The sequence below is a fragment of the Pleurodeles waltl genome, chromosome 6 (genome assembly GCF_031143425.1).
Source record: "Pleurodeles waltl isolate 20211129_DDA chromosome 6, aPleWal1.hap1.20221129, whole genome shotgun sequence".
Lineage (NCBI taxonomy): Eukaryota > Metazoa > Chordata > Amphibia > Caudata > Salamandridae > Pleurodeles > Pleurodeles waltl.
In genome coordinates, this window is record NC_090445.1 from 156,960,016 (window position 1) to 156,978,934 (window position 18,919).

At 45.2% G+C, this 18,919-nt stretch overlaps 1 protein-coding gene across 9 annotated transcripts in view; it reads right to left on the minus strand.

Moving 5' to 3' along the window:
• LOC138299444 (signal transducer and activator of transcription 5B) overlaps positions 1–18,919 on the minus strand; it is a 994,326-nt gene that overhangs the window by 68,378 nt on the left and 907,029 nt on the right. For all 9 annotated transcript variants that reach the window (XM_069237688.1, XM_069237689.1, XM_069237693.1 and 6 more), the window contains one exon: positions 16,012–16,173. In XM_069237688.1, coding sequence (XP_069093789.1) covers positions 16,012–16,173 — 162 coding nt within the window. The remainder of the gene's footprint in view (positions 1–16,011; positions 16,174–18,919) is intronic.

Here is an 18,919-nt window from a genome sequence, read left to right on the forward strand (position 1 = left end):
ATGGATGGATAGGAGGATGGGGTGGATGTTCGCTAACTTAACCGCGGGTTGGGGGCATTGGCTAGCAAACATGTGGTCAATCGTGGAATATGATCTGTGCATGTGAGAAAAAAAGGCATAGTCCTTTGTGGTAGGATTACGGGTGCGCCACAAGTCTAGGAGGCCTAATTCCTCTAGCATGGATTTTAAGGAATTGGAAAACTCGCCCCTGAAGTTCTATAGGGATGCGTGGAGTCTAATGCTGGGTTCCAGATTACATTCAAATCCCCATTAAAATTATGTCCCCCTTCTGCAAATTCTCCAGGTGTTGCCATAACAGACTGTAAGAATGTGGACTGACCAGAACTGGGGGCATATAGAGAAGCTATAGTATATAGTTTCCCTCTAAGAAGACCATTAACCAATAAAAACTTTCCCTCCCTGTCGGTCTTACTACCTTGAATCTGGAAGGGAACCGAGGTGTGGAAAAGCAGCACCACTCCAATATGTTTAGTGGTAGCCAAAGAGTGGTAAATAGGCGGGTACCTATGCTGGTCGAGGTGCTGGTCATTCCCTCGCTTAAGATGTGTTTCCTGAAGGGCAATAATATTAAAATGGTGGTCGCTAATATATTTCCACAGTTGGGAGCATTTATTTGGTGAATTCAGCCCCTTTACATTCCACGTTAACGTATTTAGGGCCATACTGGGGATCCAAAACTGCTGATTGTAGGGCCTTGCCCTCTAGTGCTCATAATAAAATATTGGAAGGGAAGTATATTTGTTTGTTTCTTCTCCCCCTCTATTTTGGCCCCTCAGTAATTTCCACAAATACTTAAATACACCCCCCCCAATAAAAGGAACATCCATAACAATAAACATTGTTCAAATTATTTTTTTCAAACAAGAAATATAAAATCTAAATTGCGACATTGTCATTGGGTATATTGACTAATTTCCTTCTAAACGGGCAGTGGACCGTTACCCACCCACGTACCCCGCTGGTTGCCATAAGCTTTCACAGGGCTTTTACCCTAAGCTGCTAGGTTTCTCACAAAGAGCCATCAGATGAAGAACATGAGTGCTATACCTTTCCAGGGCACCCCGGGTCCAATCCCCCCAGACCTGGGTGTTCCAGAATCAGCATATGAGTTGATAGGCTTCTCCAGGATGAATAAGAAACTATTTCATGGAGGTCCTCAGCCGCAATCCAGCCAGTCCAAGTTCCAATAAGGTTGTGTGACGAAGGACCCTTCACCTCCTTATGTTTTGTGGGTTCTCTTCCCCTCTTCTGTTGGTGCCACAAATTGGTGGCCCGCCTTCCCCAGATCTCCCTGATGGCGCATCCTTTTGTCTCACAATATTCAATGAGTCAACTCTGGGGATTCCCAACAGTGAGGCAACATCATCAAAATCCACACAATGGTATGTTTTGGTGTGCATCTCCAATGCGATCCCAAACGAGAATGTCCACCTATATTTGATGTTCTTGGACTGGAGGGCCCCCTTAATGGGACAAAACTGTTGTTTGCATGCCAGCGTAGCCAGAGCGACATCTTGAAATAAGGAACAGCTTGCTCCTTGAAAACTCACAGCATCCCGTTTTCGAGCTTTTTGGAGTATTAATTCTTTGACCTTGAATGACATAACCTTAGCTAGAATATCTCTGGGCTTCTCCCATCTCCGGGGGAGCATATACCCACTCAGTGCACCCGTTCTAACTGCACATTTGGGTGATTGTCACCTAAGATCTCAGAGAACAACCCCACTATCAAGGCTTTAAGATCGGGGTCCTCGTTGGCCTCCTCCGGGACCCACACCCTTCTATTGTCCCGAAGTGAGTGGTTTTACAAGTCTTCACACTTTAGGAGCGTGGTCTGTAGTTGAGAATGAAGGACATCTATTTCTCCTGTCACTGGAAGAATCTTTTGCTACAGATTCTGAACTTCAGTATCCAGATCTATTGTGTGCGTGCCTATCGAATCTATGTCTGCTTGGAGAGTGGTCAAACAGGAGTTAATCTCATCTTTAAAAGTCTCAAAAGTGGCCGTAATGTCGGTCTTGAGTTCCTCCCTCAACTCAGTTTTGAATTCACACAGGGAGCCTGGGAGATCCTCTTTTGTGAGCACCATAGGTTCTCCTGTCGAGCGAGCCACGTAGTCTGGTAGGGTCTCAGCAGAGGCAAGGTAGCTTGACACCCTATTAGACTGTGTCTTATTGTGTGACAGATACTAATAAGTCGCTCTTTTGATAGGGTGAAGAACAAGTGCCACACCATGTCCAGGCTCCACAGAGCTGTGTCCTTAAGGCTTCCCCCTCAGAACCTACAATTCTGCACCTTGCTGTGGATGTTAAATATGCCATTGTCCTGTGAGTTGCAGTAGGAGGGTCTCTACTATCAGCTTTTTTCACTGTGAAAACAGCTCTGTTCGATTCCAGAAGAACCCCCGTGGATTGCTCCCTCATTCTCTTCCACATAAGTAACATCTTTGCTGGACTGCTGTTATTTTAACTCTTGTTCCCGGTAGTTCATTTTCATCCCTGTGCTGAGCCTCGATCTGCTGCAACCTTGAAGAGGCCGCCTTGGCCCCGGGTCCTCCCAATGAGCGAACAGGTGGCCTCAGTCGGCCTGGCCCATTCTGGCTGCAGGCGCCATCTTAAGGTCAGGCAGTCCAATGTTAACTTTCTACCCTGGCTGTGCCAGTTCTAGAATTCCTGTCTTTTTGGCAATCTGGCACCTGATCAGCCCCTCCTCAATGTGCCTGCTGTCTCCACACGGGGGTCTCTCATCTCGTTAAGGTCGGCAAGGCGGCGATCCGCTCCCCTCCCAGAGGTGAAAAACAGTAAGATAAGCTTGTGGTACAGTTTGTGCTCAGAAGGAGGCTGGTGAAATTGTTACAGGAGGGTCATGAAGGCATGTCTTTGATAAAGTGATGGCTGAGGTCCGATTATTAGGTAACTGGGGATGGAAAAGGACATAGAAAGGTTTGTGAGTTGCTGTCTTGAACAAGAAGTACTAAATCACAGGCCGTGATGGTAACTAGTATTGTACCAGCCTAATGCCCACAGAGAGCACAGCAATGTATTGGCATGAACATTACGAGGCCACACAAGTGCCTAAGGTTGAGAGGAATATATGTGCTACTATTGCTCAAAGTGGGCAGAAGTAAAACTTGTAAGACTGGTGAAGTTAGTGCATCAATTTGTGGGGCAAATGTCTGCAAGGGAAAGATATCTAGGGGAGATGGTAATAGACAATGGTTCAAAGTTTGTATTTAATTAAATGAGACATTTCTTAAACAATTATGGGATAAACCATTTTCACAACTCTCTATAATGTCCAGGAGGAACTGGGCTGTTTGAAGAATTTTATTGTATGGTGAACAAAAGCAGACATCAGCTGGTGAAAAACAATTTCAATAGTACAGAAGAATTTAGAAAGATGTACAAAGCATTCTTTTACAAGGAATCTCCGTTTTATCTTTCAGAAAGTCATATAACCTGTTCTAAAATTTGTCCATAATGGATTAGTTGGAGTGGAGTGGAGTATGACTGTACATATGTAAGGCGATTGAGAGCACTGTGTATCAGAGACAGGAAAAGTATTGGCTGAGGCATGTAATGCATACTAGTGGTAAATCTAGTTCATAGATTGGGTATGTAGGAAGCTGAATCTGTACATACTATACCAAAGTGAGGTATGGTGCGTACAGAGTACAGGGGTTCCCCCAGAGGCTTAACAGAGGCTAATGTAGATAATAATAATGCTCTCTTTTGCAGTAGTGTGGTTGAGCAGTTAAGCTTATCAGAGGATAGTGCAAAGCATTTGTTGTACACACACAATCAAGAAATGAGGCACACACTCAATGACTAACTCCAGGCCAATTGTTTTTATATAGCAAAAATATATTTTGCTACTTTATTACTATAACCAGAAGGTCTTTTTTGCAGGTAAGTAGAGTTGTAAATAGGTATCAAGCATATGTATCAAATGTACTTTGGTTTTTGTAGCTAAAGAAATGTACAAGCACATAACTTTTCAATTTCAAAATTTGGATTTTTTTCATAGGAGTCAATAGAGCCCTAGTGGGGCAGGGGGAGTCTTAGCACAGTTAACAAGTAAGTACAGGACTTAATGCCAAAGGCTGGAAAAGCAGGAGAGACATCCGATGGGCATTGCTGGACCGTTGTTTGGTTTCTCCAAGGCCAGCGGACTGCGGGTGCAAGGGTCTCGTTGGGCGATGGGAATCTTCATCAGATCTGGTCACGGTCAGGGTGTCCTCTAGATTCAGGCTGCAGGCATAGTCATGCTGGCCTGGAGCGGACTCAAGGTCAGCATCTCCTGGGGATCTTCTCTGGACAGGTGTGCCACCTGGCCTCGGGCCATGGGCGTTGGGTGCAAAGTGGGCAGGGCTTGCGGATCTGGAGTCCTTTTTGGAGGTTTCTTCCAGAGAGGGCCGCTGTCCTCAGGGGTTCTTGGTCCTCTGCTGGGCAGGCAGTCCTCTGAGGGTTTGTAGCGGCCACTGGTCCTGAAGGACACTTTGCCCTCTTGTAGCAGGAGTCTTGAAGCTGCAGGCAGGTCGGTATTGCTGGGGCCAAGTCAGTTGTTGTCTGGAGCCTTCAATGCTGGCAGTCTGCTTTCCAGTCCTTGTTTCACCTTCCTTCATTCTTCTTGAGGTCGCCAGGACTCTGGTGAGAAAGGTTCAGAGGTGCCCCTAAATACTAGATTTAGGGGTCTTGCAGGGGTCAGAGGGCAGTAGCCAATGGTTACTGTCCTTGAGGGTGACTACACACTTCCTATGCCCACTCCCTTTGGGGAGGGGGCACATTTTTATCCTTATTGATCTCTCTCCTCCATAATAAGATGGAGGATTCTGCAAGGAGGGGGTCACTTCAGCTCTGGACATCTTATTGGGGGTCCTAGCTGTAGTGGTCACTCCTCATTGTTTTACCTAAATTTCCAACCGGACCTGCCGCCAAAAGTGGGGCTTGGTCCAGGGGCGGGCATCTCCACTAGCTGGAGTGCCCTGGGGCACTGCAACAGGAGGCCTGAGCCTTTGAGGCTCACCGTCAAGTGTTTTAGTTCTTGCAGTGGGGAGGTGTGAAGCACCTCCACCCAGAGCAGGCTTTGTTCCTGAACCCAGAGAGCACAAAGGCTCTTGCTGCATGGGGTCAGAAACTTGTCTGTTAGTGGCAGACTGGTCACCCTTACACTAAGGGGTTGGGTAAAATACAGGGGGCATCTCTAAGATGCCCTGTGGGTGCATTTTACGATAAATCCAACACTGGCATCAGTTTGGGTTTACTGTGCTGAAAAGTTTGCTACCAAACTTCCCAGTCTTCAGAGAAGCCATCATGGAGCTGTGGAGTTCGTAATGACAAACACCATGTACTTAATATGGCCGCAATGCACCTATAATGCCCAAGAATGAACTTAGACACTGTAGGGGCATATTGCTCATGCAGCTATCCCTCACTTGCGGTATAGTGCACCCTGCCTTAGGGCTGTAAGGCCTGCTAGAGGGGTGATTTACCTGTACCACAGGCAGTGGTTTGTGAGCATGGCACCCTGGAAGGGGTGCCATGTCGATTTTTACCTTTTTCTCCCCACCAACACACACAATCTACAATGGCAGTGTGCATGTGGTTGGTGAGGGGTCCCCTAGGGTGACACAGTACATGCTGTAGTCCTTAGGGACCCTCCCTGGCCAAAGAGCCTTTGGTACCTCTGGTACCTTTTACAAGGGACTTAGCTGTGTTCCAGGTGTGTGCCAATTGTGGAAACAATGGTACAGTTTAGGGAAAGAACACTGGTACTGGGGCCTGGTTAGCAGGATCCAAGCACACACACAGTCAAATTAGCATCAATACTAGGCAGAAAGTGGAGGGTAATCATGCCAAAAGGGGCACTTTCCTACAGGATACAAATAAAGATGAAAGAAAGGGAAATGGAAAAGTAAGGCATGAATCTTCAGAAAGAAGCCAGTGATTTGGGCATACAGTAATACAGTGTTTGACAAAGGTGGCAACGTCTGTTTGGAATGTGAGAAAGGTGTACAGGTGTCAGGTTCTTTAGAAGATTAAAGATGCATCAATTGCATTTGCTAATGTGGACAGCAAAGACTGTAATGCACAAATTACCAGTGTGAGGGGTAGACACATAATAGAAGGGTAGAAGATTTATTGATTTGTGATTTTGTTACATGCTAATTTGTGCATTACGTTTACGATTTGAATCCATTGTTTTATTGGTGGTTTGATATTTGCTTTTATCTTCTTTATTCCTTCTTGTTTATGTATGCCCTTAATGTAAATAATCTAGTACTTTCTTTAACGTTGTGTAGGATGAGACTATGAGATTATACAGCAAATTTTAGTTTGTGTTTACATAAAAAAGGGGAGGTGTTGCATCTTGTTAATAATGTATTGGTCCCAGACTACTGTACATATTATCAGGTGAGCCAGTGTGGAATGATGACTTCTTGAGAATCCTTTAGAATGTCATGATGAGGGAGAAGGTTATATGACTTCATAGAGTCTGCTCGGGTATGGCTTTTTTGTGTCAAAATTCCTTCTGCAATAAACCTTTTTATTCCATTTGTAAATTGCTTTAGAACCACACTCAAATACAAAACACTTATGAAAAGGAGTCAACGTGAGCATTCCCATACACGGAGGTGACAGACAGGAATACAATCTAGAAAAGTATCCGGAAAAGGAATCCCTTCACATTAACTTCTCTCTCATGTCCCACCACGTACAGACTAAATTGTGTGTTGAAATATCACATCTCGCAAAAGCCTTAAAGTGTGCTCACATTGATCTTTCAGACGTTTCTACAGTAATGCTGCCTAAAGAAGAATTCATGAATATTTTTTCATTGTTAGCTATGGCAGCTCTCAAGGAAACTATAGACCCCAGATCAGTAGCTCTGTTATACGGTGTAGAAGGCTGGCTCAGTTTACTGTGTACACCTGTGGCATCCTCTACTGAGTCCAGGCAACCCTTAGTAATAGTGTTTAGGTGTCCAGATAGCAAAAGCTCTCTAGGGGTAGCAGTGGTGAGAAGCTAAAGCTTATCCAGCGGGAGTTTAAAGCAGTTATAATATTTAAATAGTCATCAGTCATTGTCAATACACAAAACAGCCCACAAGTCTTGTGGGTATTATACGATGTATATTCAAATTATGTATTTCAAATATTTGTTGCAATGAACACCAATGAACCTCAAGTTACACAAGATCTTTTTCTAATCAACAAAAAATACATTAATAAGAAAAGTGCAGAAGAAAAACACGAATAAAGACAATAAACAGAACTGTATGGAGTTATTTTGTCCAGGAACATAAATTAAAGGGCTACCCATGCAAACTAGAGTTTTAGGGTTAGCTAATTGTAACAGTTCAATAGTGTTCCAAACGTTTGCTGTGAAGCGGGGAGCTAGTTAAGGAAGAGTCAAATTTCTCTGAGGCTTTTCTTCCTTATTTCTCAATAGGCCTGGAGACATGTCATTTTTTAATGAAAGGAAAAATGTCTCTACCACCTCTCTCACTCCAATAATTGCTGATGTGTTTCGACCTCAAACTGACTGGAAACATCTTTAAGAGAAGTCAGTATCAGTGCATAGTTCCTTTGATAACGTCTAGACATGCTAAACAGAAAAAAATATTATGTAGCCAAAATAGTTTCACACCAAAACTAACTCCCCATTTATTCACTTGTATGGCCCATCAGAATCTAAACACACCAGGGTACCAGATGTTTTTTTGCGACCTCGAACATGATTACTCAGATTCCCAAGGAAATCGTGTAAACAGATCTACCCTTTCGTCATCACTCAGCGTACCCAAGATGTGACATAAGAAAGATGCAGAAATGTCTTTTAGAACATTTGTTGTAACAATCACATTCTTGCATATAAAAACATGAGTTGTAATTATTAGGCAAACGAGATAAAGCATGGAAACCACCATTAAGAAAATGGCTAAAAATATAAACAGTTCAACCATGGTAATGTTATGGAGTTGGTAAATTCCTATCTGTTACTAACTACTCCTATCGTTACTACCTTCTATATTGAGCGCACAGTGGGAGCACCCTCTACCAGGTCAAATGGGACAGCCTGATCCCCACCAACCCATACCAGTTTAAGAAGAAACGGGAAGCCAGTAAACCAGTCTGGTGTAGTACAGGCTATTGTCCTGTGCAAGATAGAGGTCAGAATCAGGATCAGAGTCAGCCAAGTGGCATACTCAGCACTGAGGGCCATATTCCAGGATAATCCCAAGCGGAAGTGCTCCTCTGCAAAGTGTAGCACTGAGGAAATTTTTAAAATACAAACATAGTTTGTGTCACACTGCAGCAGAGGTGCAGACTTGATGCTATGATATGTCTGCAAATGCGAAGCTGTCTCCACGGACAATCAGAATACTCAGGGTTCTATGCACTTACCCTTGGGCAGAGTGTACAGACTGGGTGGCAAAAATGCTTACAGGAAACAAGCTACATGTACAGTGATTTCTCAGTACATTATGGCATAAATGAAAATCCATGTTAAAAGTCACCATTAGAAAAGAAATGCAAAACTGAAATGCACATTTTAAAAGGAAGGCATTAAGTGGGCCCTATTGTGATTTAGCAGGGACCCCTGGGGGTCTGTGAAGCCTACTCAGGGGATCTACGACTGCTTAGAAAATTAAATAATATTAAATGATTAGTAAAGAATTTATAAATATTGAAACAAAATGTAAAATTGAAAATGTTAAAACATTCTGTAAATGTGAAGGAATTCGAAATGGGAGACTAAAAAGTAAATTAGTATCTTCAGACTGATTTGCAGGAGCGGTAAAAATGCATCAGACAGAAAATAATATGGACGATAAGTGACCTCAATTGAATTTAGAAAAGCTCCAACCTACCCATTAAAATTAAAATGTATTTTTTATATTTGTTTGTGTTTTAAATAAAATATAACATCATTTTCGTAACTGTTTAGTGAATGCTTGTTTCTGTTTTTGTTTATGGCTTTGATGTTCAAATCATCAAAAATACTTAGGCCAGAGTTTGACTCAGCCAGGGGGGGGGGCACTGTTTTCCAATAATGATTCAGAAGGTGTCCCTAGGTTCCAGTAATGATTAAGTGGGGACCCACTGAAGTCCAACAGTTAGGAACCACTGTTCTAGACTGTTAAAAGAAGGCCTAAAAGGCCAGACAGACCATTGGGAATTAAAGTTGACTTTCTGTAGCTCAAGTGAACCATAGAACGCAGAAGTAAGTTAGACTTTTTGTTTTCCCAAACAACTGCTTTCATGACTCAGCAGATCAGAGAACAATTTGCATCTCTATTTAGATAGGTAGCCAGCCACTATTCACAGGCATTTTGCAAAAAACTCTTACATCGTATTTGAAACTAAAGATAACAAATGCATAGAAGTGTTATTTCACAGTCACATACCTCTGAAATGTCTTGTGTACGGAATGCACTAAAGTCCGTGCATGTGCATCCAGAGTCCGGTCAAGATACGGGAACTATGTACTGAAGTCAGTTTTATCAATTTCTCTGTTTTTAAAACTTGCAGGCATATCTGAAGTTTACTGTAGGCTGCATGTCTAACTCCCGAAAGCACAGCTGCTCTTTCATAGCACCAGTATGCTAGTTTGTTCTTCACAGTACTTTAAGGATGCTATGTCGTATCTACTTATCCCTCATTTATAGATGCTCTCAAAGAACTAATGAAGACAAAGAATTGTTAAGTTTTTCTAAAGGCCTGTGCTCTGTACATTTTATGTACACAATGACTGCTTTTGTCATAGTTTAATTCCTACGTGGCTTGATCACAGCACACTAGGAGGAGCTGAGGAACTTGCAGCTTTCATAATTTCTTTTTCCAGAGGAACTGATACAGTTAATCCTTGAACAATGGGCAGATCCTTTGCTGCTGCCATTACCCGATAGTATGCCAGGGGATTCGTTAAGAGAAATTTCAGATCAGACTCTGAAGCACTATTTTTTTCCTGTGTTTTTATTCACAGGACACATATGTGACAAAGTAAGTAAAGTATCTATTGGCGTGAAGTACTTCTTGAATTTTACAGAGAGCATATGGGGCGGTTGATGAAGAGGGCCATTTCTTGTACTCTGTTCTAGGTGGCATTCTTTCTGTTTGTTCATGTCGAAGTATGATGATGAAGTTTTGAGTAATCCTCCTGTGCGAATGAATGACTGCTATCACATCAGTGGAACAGTGGGAGATATAAGAAGTTAAGAAACTGGCGCACAAGCATGAGCACCAATGACAGACTAGGCAGGAGTACAAACGCTGACAGGGTGGTGGTTGTAGAGAAATGGATATTAGTTTGGTGTTCTCCATGATTTGTGACCTCAATGTTGAGAACTAAGGAGGTACGCCCTAACAGTGAAGTCCTCAACACCGAAGGATATCCCAACTTGAATGAGAGCGGTGTGAAGTCCACAATGTTGAGAATATAGAGTGATGTGATACTGACTGCCTCAATACTGAAGGGTGAGATCAGGTCCTTCCAGTAGAGGGGAGGAGATGGAGTTCAGTGAGCCCCTCTGAGGAAAGGAACCCTGCAGGAATGTGAAAGCTGAGGCGAACCTCCCTCTGTCACGTAGCACGGTTTTCAACATTTGCTTACAAATGCCCTCTACTTTTATGATATGAGACTGCACATTATTATCACCCTTCTTACTAGATGTTTCCACCCCCACACACAGTGACTATGTTTAGAAGAGCCGGCATACTGACTGAAAAGACAGAAGGAGATGAGAACACTTCAATACAAACTGTGGGAGAAAAACTGTCTCTTAGGCCTTGCTGTACATAATAGCCCAGTTGGAGTTTCTGATGGGCCAGTTTTACTCCCATACACCACCATTTCATACTACGCTTTGGGTTTATATGTGTGCTTGGGAAGTGTCTTGATTTCAATTTGAAACTACATATATTTGAAATGTATGTGACAGAATCTCACACATGCACAGATACTGTTCAATTTCTAAATGGAGAGGATCTCATGATGAGAGAAAGCAGGTATTCAAATGCGTGCATCATCTGCTATTAGAACAAGCTACTTACCATGGGTAATGCATTATCTGGTACAGACTCTGTCTAGCTGCAGATTCATTAGGTTAGAATTATCCCCAGGAGTCAGACTTCATCTGGAAAGTGTTGAGAAACCTCAATACTGAGGGGTGGTGTTGATTAGCTTCGAGTCGGACACGCCGCAAGTGACATGCATGGCACCTATGTAGGCGCTACCACAGCAGCTGATGTCAGTTCCTTTTTGGGATTTTCTACCCCAGGAGCATGGAGCAATATGAAATACTGACCACTAGTGTCACAGTTTTTTTTTTTTTGGGCCCTTTACAAGGGAAACCCTAATTTTTAAATCAGGTCGCAGAGTGGGGAGATTGAGAGGTTCGGTAAGAAATCTGCAGCTAGAGGCTTTACAAGATAAGGCATTACCAAAGGTAACTTGTTAATCTGATAGAGATTTCTAGCTGCACATTCCTTACCTTAGAATAAATAACCAAGCAATGCCTCCCTGGAAGCGTGTTTGCCAACCCAATTTAGACCAGAAAGTCCTGCAGCAACAAACATGCAAAACGCCCATCCCAACAGACCTGACTGTCCAGGCAGTAGTGCTTAGTAAATGTGTGCAAGAAGCCAAGCCCACGTTGCAGCCTGACAAATGTCCTGGACTGGAACTCAGAGTTAACACAGTGGTCACAGCTTTGGCTTTGATAGAATGAGCATGCATAACCTCAGTTGGTTGCTTCTTGATCAATGTGTAGCAGATCTTTATGCAGAGCACTATCCATCAGGAGACGGTATGTTTCTGGACATCCTTCCCTTTCTTGCCTCGATGTATCCAATGAAGAGTTGATCATCCACCCTGAAGCCTGGTCGAGGTAGAACAACAGTGCTCTTTTTGGGTCCAGACAGAGGAGGCTCTTCCCCTTCTTAGAAGGAAGAGGTGGGGCAAAAAAGGTAGGCAGGGTGATGGTCTGGCCCACGTGAAAAGGAGTGACTACCTTCGGAAGGAATGAGGCATGTGCCAGGAGAACCAGTTTGTCAGGGTAGAAGGTAGTATAAGGAGGATGCACCAAGAGTGGCTGCAGCTCGCTGATACTCCTGGCCGATGTAATGGCCACTACAAAAGTGGTCTGGATGTTCAATGACCAAAGAGGGCAGCTGTGCAACGGCTCAAAAGGCGTGCACATTAGGAAAGTGAGGACCAGGTTCAAATCCCGCTGGGGAATGATGAATGACTTGTGGGGGAGTGGACATGTGTTGCAAACCTTTGAGTAATTTCATCACAACAGTGACGTAAATAAAGAAGGTTGGTTCGGCAACCTAAAAAAACATAAACATGGCTAAACGATAGCCCTTAACTGTGCCCAGAGCATGGCCAAAGAAAGACCAAATAATAAGACTTGAGAAAGAGGAGCAGAGGGGAATCAATGCTTCTTGATACACACTATGCCACAAATTTGTCCCAGCCACAGGGGTATGCTATCTTGGTGGAGGGACGCCTGGCTGCAATTATAACATCACAGACTTAGGGAGGAAGGTCGAAGGCTGTCAGCTGTCACTGCTTAACCTCCACGGATGAAGCGAATGGTGTGCAGGTTAGGGTGCAGGACCCTCCCCTGTAGCTCAACAGCTAGGAATACCACTCTCTCTCTGACCAATCCTGGGCCACAAGAATAAACTGAGCCAGTTGTTAGTGATCTTCTTGAGAACTCTGGGCAGGAGTGGCATGGGCGGAAAGGCATACAGGAGGCCTGAGCTCCATTCAAGATAAAAGGTGTCTCTGACTGAGAGCCAACTTGGAGAATCCAGTGCCTATAACTGATGACACTGCCCGTTATTGGCAGTGGAGAACAGAAACCAAGGCTCTCCCCACTCTTGAAAGAAACCTTGCACCACCTCCTGATGAAGACACCATTTGTGATTCACTAGTCCTCGATGACTGAGTTTGACCGCCCTGGCATTCAGAAAGCCTGCAAGGTGTTGAACCACCAGGGAATTGCCCTGGCATTTCAGTGTTAGAAAATGTGTTGTTGTTGACTGGGGTGTAAAGCCTAGTCAGGCAGCAACCAGGGTAAGGCACAAGCAAACCCCAAATAAACCTGTGTTCACCCTCTGGCAGCTTGGCACAGAGCAGTCAGGCTTAGCCAAAAGGCAATGTTTAAAGAATTTGTGCAACAGTTCAAACAGTAAAAAAGTGAAAACACCACTCAAAAAGAGTCCACACCAGGTTAGAAAATACATCTGAGTTAATAAATAACAATTACAAAAATCAATCAAGCAGAACTGGAGATACTGAATTTCAAAGTTTTAAGTAAAAATAGTGCCAAGAAGTGCTTTGGGGATATCTGATCACACCGCACTAAGCTCAAACACGTTTATGTGGAGACCAGACTCTGCCAGAGACCAGAGTCCTCTGGTCTTCACCTCTCCCAAATGGCCAATCTGGCAGGGGAAGGGAGAGGGGTATGCCACAGAAACAATCCCGCTTTGTCAGCCACCACTGCAAATGTGCTGCAATCCCCTATGAGATCTGGACACGGTTGGAGAGAATGCCCTGATGTTGCGCACATTGGAACTTTAAGTCCTACTGCAGAGCCCACAAGCGCCAGCGGGCATTGACTCCCAATGGCGATGTTTCACTAGCAGGATGCAGGAGGCTATGAGGCCCAACAGACTCAGTCTGTCTCATCAAAACCCAGGATAGAGGCTGAAACATGGTTATCATAGCCTGAATATCCTGCAATCGCTGTTCAGGAGTACAGGCTAGTACCTACATTGCGTCCAGAACAGCTCAGAAGAATGCAGGAGGTTTGCCATAATCTGGAGGTGGGTGATAACTGCCTGGGGCGAGCCTGCCTTCAACAGCCAGTCTTCGAGGTAGAGGAAGACTGGAACCCCAGACCTCCACAGGTTTGCTGCAACCACCGCCATCACCTTGGTGAACACCCGAGGGGTGCTGGTGAGGTTAAAGGGGAGCATGCCGGCATCCTCTCTATAGCTCCCTTGGCCAAGAGAGCTGACACTTCACAGACGAGTAAGGAAAGGTTGTCCATCATCTGGTTGTAAGTGGGTGGCATGTGTGGTGGGGTAGCCACAAAGGGGAAGGAGTAGCTCCATTGTACAATTTGTAGTAATCAACGGTCTATTGTTATTGACCACCAGTGTAGCAGGTGATGGCTTATCAGTCCACCCTCACTCCCCAAATGGATGCCCGGGATAGTAGGAGGGCAAAGTAAAGGTGCTTGGAGGCTGTGGGGAGTGGTGAACTGGCTTAACCTCCAACTTCTTTCCCCACTTGGTCTGGGGGAACTGCGTCCTTGGCCACGAAAGGGTGGAAGCTTGCTGGCCATGGTGACTAGGAGGGTACTGATGCAGTTGGAAATCCCTTCTGTGGCAACAAAAGGCAGACTGGGGGTGACAAGGGGCAATAGAGAGGTACAAGGCCCCGGTCATAACTTTGGAGTCCTTAAAAGCTCTGGCGCTGAGTCTGCCTTCTCTCCCAAGAGACCAGAGTCATCAAGGGGCACATCCATAAGCAATGCTTGGACATCCCCAGAAAAACGAGTAGTGCTCACCTATTTGTGGCACTGATGGGACACTGACAAAGGAATCGCTCTGCCCAGCAAGTAGGTCCTGTCCCGCCCACAATGAGTGGTGAACTTTGCTGCATCCCTCCCATCCGCAATAGCCTGAGAGAGTATGGCTTGGGCCTCCTCAAAGACATGGCACCGGATGTGCGAAGCTGATATCATCCAGGTCGGAGTTGAGGACGATGGGGATGGCATTGTTGATAAGCGTTGGTATAGGAGTAGGCATCAGAGAAGGTCTCAGCCTCACTCTCATCACTCCATGTCCAGCCCTGGATCCAAGGGGCCTGACCGGTGCCGAGGGTGTACCTGCAGGTAGGAATCTAGTAGAGTTTCCTACCGAACCGCCTAAAAATGAGGTGCATTTCCTCATAGAATTCTCTAAGATGGGCAAGGATTGCTCCGGCAAAATCGGGGGAGGGCAGAACTGACCCAGGCTGGGGTTCCGCAAAGGTATGGTGCCTGGAGTGCTGACGCTCCTGTCTGTCGTCTGAGGATTTGGACGGATGAAGAGAAATCAAATACCTCTTTTACTTCTTATATTTCTTCTTTTTATACGACTTACCCCACAACGACTTTGACAACATCTGGTGCAACTCTGCCAGCTGTCCTGGGGACCACGTGACCCGGATCTTGATCACTGCAGCCTCATCTGGTGTTAAGCGGTGAGAAGCTTCAGGGAGTGCTCACTCAGCATCTTTGGATGCATGATGTGGCAATCCACGCAGAACTTCGAGTCAAGGTTCACAGACATCTGCCTGCGATAGGCGCCAAATGGTTTGAAACCAGTGGGTTCCTTGGGGGACATCCTGTCATGGCAGGAGAAAAGCACTTTTCAAAAAAGTGGTTAACAAAAAGTCGAAAAGTGTCAGTCAAAAAGTGACTGAGGGGCAGCTCTTTATGGATCTGTGCTATGTGGCGTGGAAAGGAACTGATGTCAGCGTGCCGAGGTGGCACCTATACAGATACTGCATACGTCACTTCTGGTGCGGAGCCGAACTACACCACCTATAGACATGCAGGGAATACTGCTAGAAAATTTCCAGATCCAGTCTGATCTGTGGGATTAATGCTAAAGTAAGGAAATTTAAGGCTAGAAGTCTCAAGTACATGCCCAGTCTAAGTAATATCATAAATAGAAATGAATATGCTCGATCAGTACACCAGAGTATTCCATTATGACAACCAACCAGAGAAAACTACAGTAAAATTATCACCAAGGTAGAAAGAGTTTCTCAAAAACAGATAATTCAATTGGTACACATCACTAAATCAATCACCATCTTCCTAAACATTTTCTGATGAAAACAAACAACATTTTGCTGCCATGTTTAATAGATTTTACTAATTTATGCTAAAAAAAACAGTCTTATGATACAGACTTACGAGTGCACAGGACTGGTGTATAGTATTTTGAGTACACTTCATCTTTGGGCCGGTCTGGGTACACGTAGATAAGGTAATTTAGATCTCCTAGCCTATCAGCCAGAGATCGCACAGAGAAGTCCCGCGTGGTGAATGGCATCAGGTTCCACAAGCTCCTGTCCGCTACAAAAAATATGGCATTCACTGTTCATTATTTATACATTGTGGGAATAAGGAAAACAACTTTATTGTCATGACCATTATTTGAAATGCAGACTTGTCTCACTTTGCCCCAACTTTCCATCTCCCTCACCCAAGACTTCAAAAACAGACTGGGCAACAAAACAAGCGTTTGCCAGTGTTTTATTGTAGGATGCAAAAGAATTTAGCTGATTCTAATTGTTACTCATGTCTGCTTCGGATGCTCTGTTCAGGCTTACATGTTCTATGTGAGACATAAAGGACAGGTTACATACCTTTGGTAATGATATATCTGGTAGAGACATTCTAGTTGCAGATTCCTTAATTTTGTAATTCCCCCAGGCGTCAGACTGGTTCTGGAGACTTTTTCTTCGAGCAGTACCTCTGCACGCCGTCAGGTGGCATTGTGTTTGCCGTGATGATGTTGTGGTTGTATATATATAGGCGCCACCATGGCGCGCTGATGTCAGTTCTATTCACAACTTTCCACGCCAGAAACACGGAGCCATGAAGAACACTGATAGTGGTCTGACAAAGCTAGGGCCCTTTAAGGAAAGTTCCTGCCCCTAGAAATCAGTTTGCAGAGCGGGGAGGATGGGCAGGTCGGTAAGTAATCTGCATCTAGAATATGTCTCTACCAGATAGATTGTTACCGAAGGTAAGTAACTTGTACATCTGATAGAGACCTCTAGTTGCAGATTCCTTAACTTTTGAATAGATACCCGAGCAATACCATTCACAAGGAAGTCCTGTAGGACCAAACGACCAAAGTAGCCGTCCCTACGGACCTGACTGTCCAGACAGTAGTGCTTGTGAACGTGTGCAGAGATGCCCACGTGGCTGCCTGACAAATATCCAGGACTGGAACGCGGTGTGCTAACGCTGTGGTAGCTGCAGTTGCTCTAGTTGAGTGAGCTCGCAAACCCCCAAGGGGTTGCTTCTTTGTCAAAGCGTAGCATATTTTGATGCATAAGAGGACTCATTGTGAAATGGATCTCTTTTGCACTATCTTCCCTTTCTTCACTCTGACATATCCCACAAAGAGTTGATCGTCCACCCGGAAGACTTTAGTACGTTCAAGGTAGAACACCAGCGCTCTTTTTGGGTCCAGGTGGTGGAGTCTCTCCTCCTCATTTGAGTGATGTTGGGGTGGGTAAAAAGTAGGCAAGGTGATGGATTGACCTACATGGAAGGGTGTTACCGCCTTAGAGAGAAAAGAAGCCCTAGTGCGGAGTACCACTTTGTCAGGATGTACTGCCAGAAAAAGTGGTTTAGATGACAGAGCTTGGAGCTCACTTACCCTGCGAGCAGAGGTAATGGCAACCAAGAAGGCAGTCTTGACGGTTAGGAGCCATAAAGGGCAGCTCGAATGGAGTGCACATCAGGTATGTGAGGATTACATTTAAATCCCACTGGTGCATGAGAAATGGGATAGGTGGGAAGAGATGTGTGTGGCCTTTGAGAAACCTCCCTACATTCGGAGATTTGAACAAGGAAGGTTGGTCAGGTAGTCTCAGGAAGGCAGAGACAGCAGAAAGATAGCCCTTGAGGGTGCCCACGGCAGAGCCCTGTTGGGCAAGAGAGAGAACAAAGAGCAGAACTTTAGAAAGAGGTGCAGAGTGAGGATCGACAGATGCATCGATACACCATGCCACACATTTTTTTCCAACAACAGGCGTGTACTGTTTTGGTGGGGTGACACCTGGCTGCCAAGATGACATTACAGACTTCGGGTGGAAGGTCGAAAGCCGTCAACTGGTGCCGCTCAATCTCCACGCAAGAAGGCGGAGAATGGACAGGTCCGGGTGGATGACCCTCCCCTGCTGCTGCGACAGAAGATCCTCTCGAATGGGCAGTCTGATCGGAGGAGCTATGGCCATGCTCAAGAGCTTGGGATACTGGACTCCTCGTGCCCAGTCCGGAGCCACCAGAATAACTTGGGCCTGGTCTTGCCTGATCTTCTTCAGAACTCTGGGCAGAAGTGGTACGGGTGGAAAGGCGTACAGGAGGCCTGAGCTCCACTCGAGACAAAAGGTGTCGCTGAGCAAGTGCCGCCTTGGAATCTCCAATGCGCAAAACAGCTGTCATTGCGCGTTCTCTGCGGAGGCGAAGAGATCTAACCGAGGCTCTCCCCACTGCTGAAAAAGACCTTGCGTTACCTCCGGATGGAGACACCTTTTGTGATCGACTATGCATCGTCTACTGAGTTTGTCTGCTCTGGCGTTCAAGGAGCCTGACAGATGTTGAACTACCAGGGAAATGTCCTGACGTTCCAGGCAAGTCCAGAGACGAAGGACCTCTTTACAAAGAGTCCCACGACCCTACTCTGACTTGTTTGTTGCAGTACCACATGGCGGTGGTGTTGTCCATGAACACTTGCACTGCTTTCTCTTTGAGAGAGGGGAAAAATGCTTTCAATGCTAGTCGAATTGCACAGAGCTCCAACAGACTGATATGAAGCCCGGATTCTGCCAGAGACCAGAGGCCTCTAATCTCTGCCACTTCCATGTGGCCGCCCCATCCCAGGATTGACGCATCTGTCACTACTGTGGTCTGGTTGGGAAAAGGAGAGGAATCTGCCTCAATCTGGATTTGTTAGCCACCACTGAAGATCTCTCGTAGTTCCTTCTGAGATCTGGACTTTGTCGGGGAGACTACCCTGATGCTGTGCCCACTGGAACTTCAGGTCCCAAGGCAGAGCCTGCATATGCCACCTGGCCTTTTAACC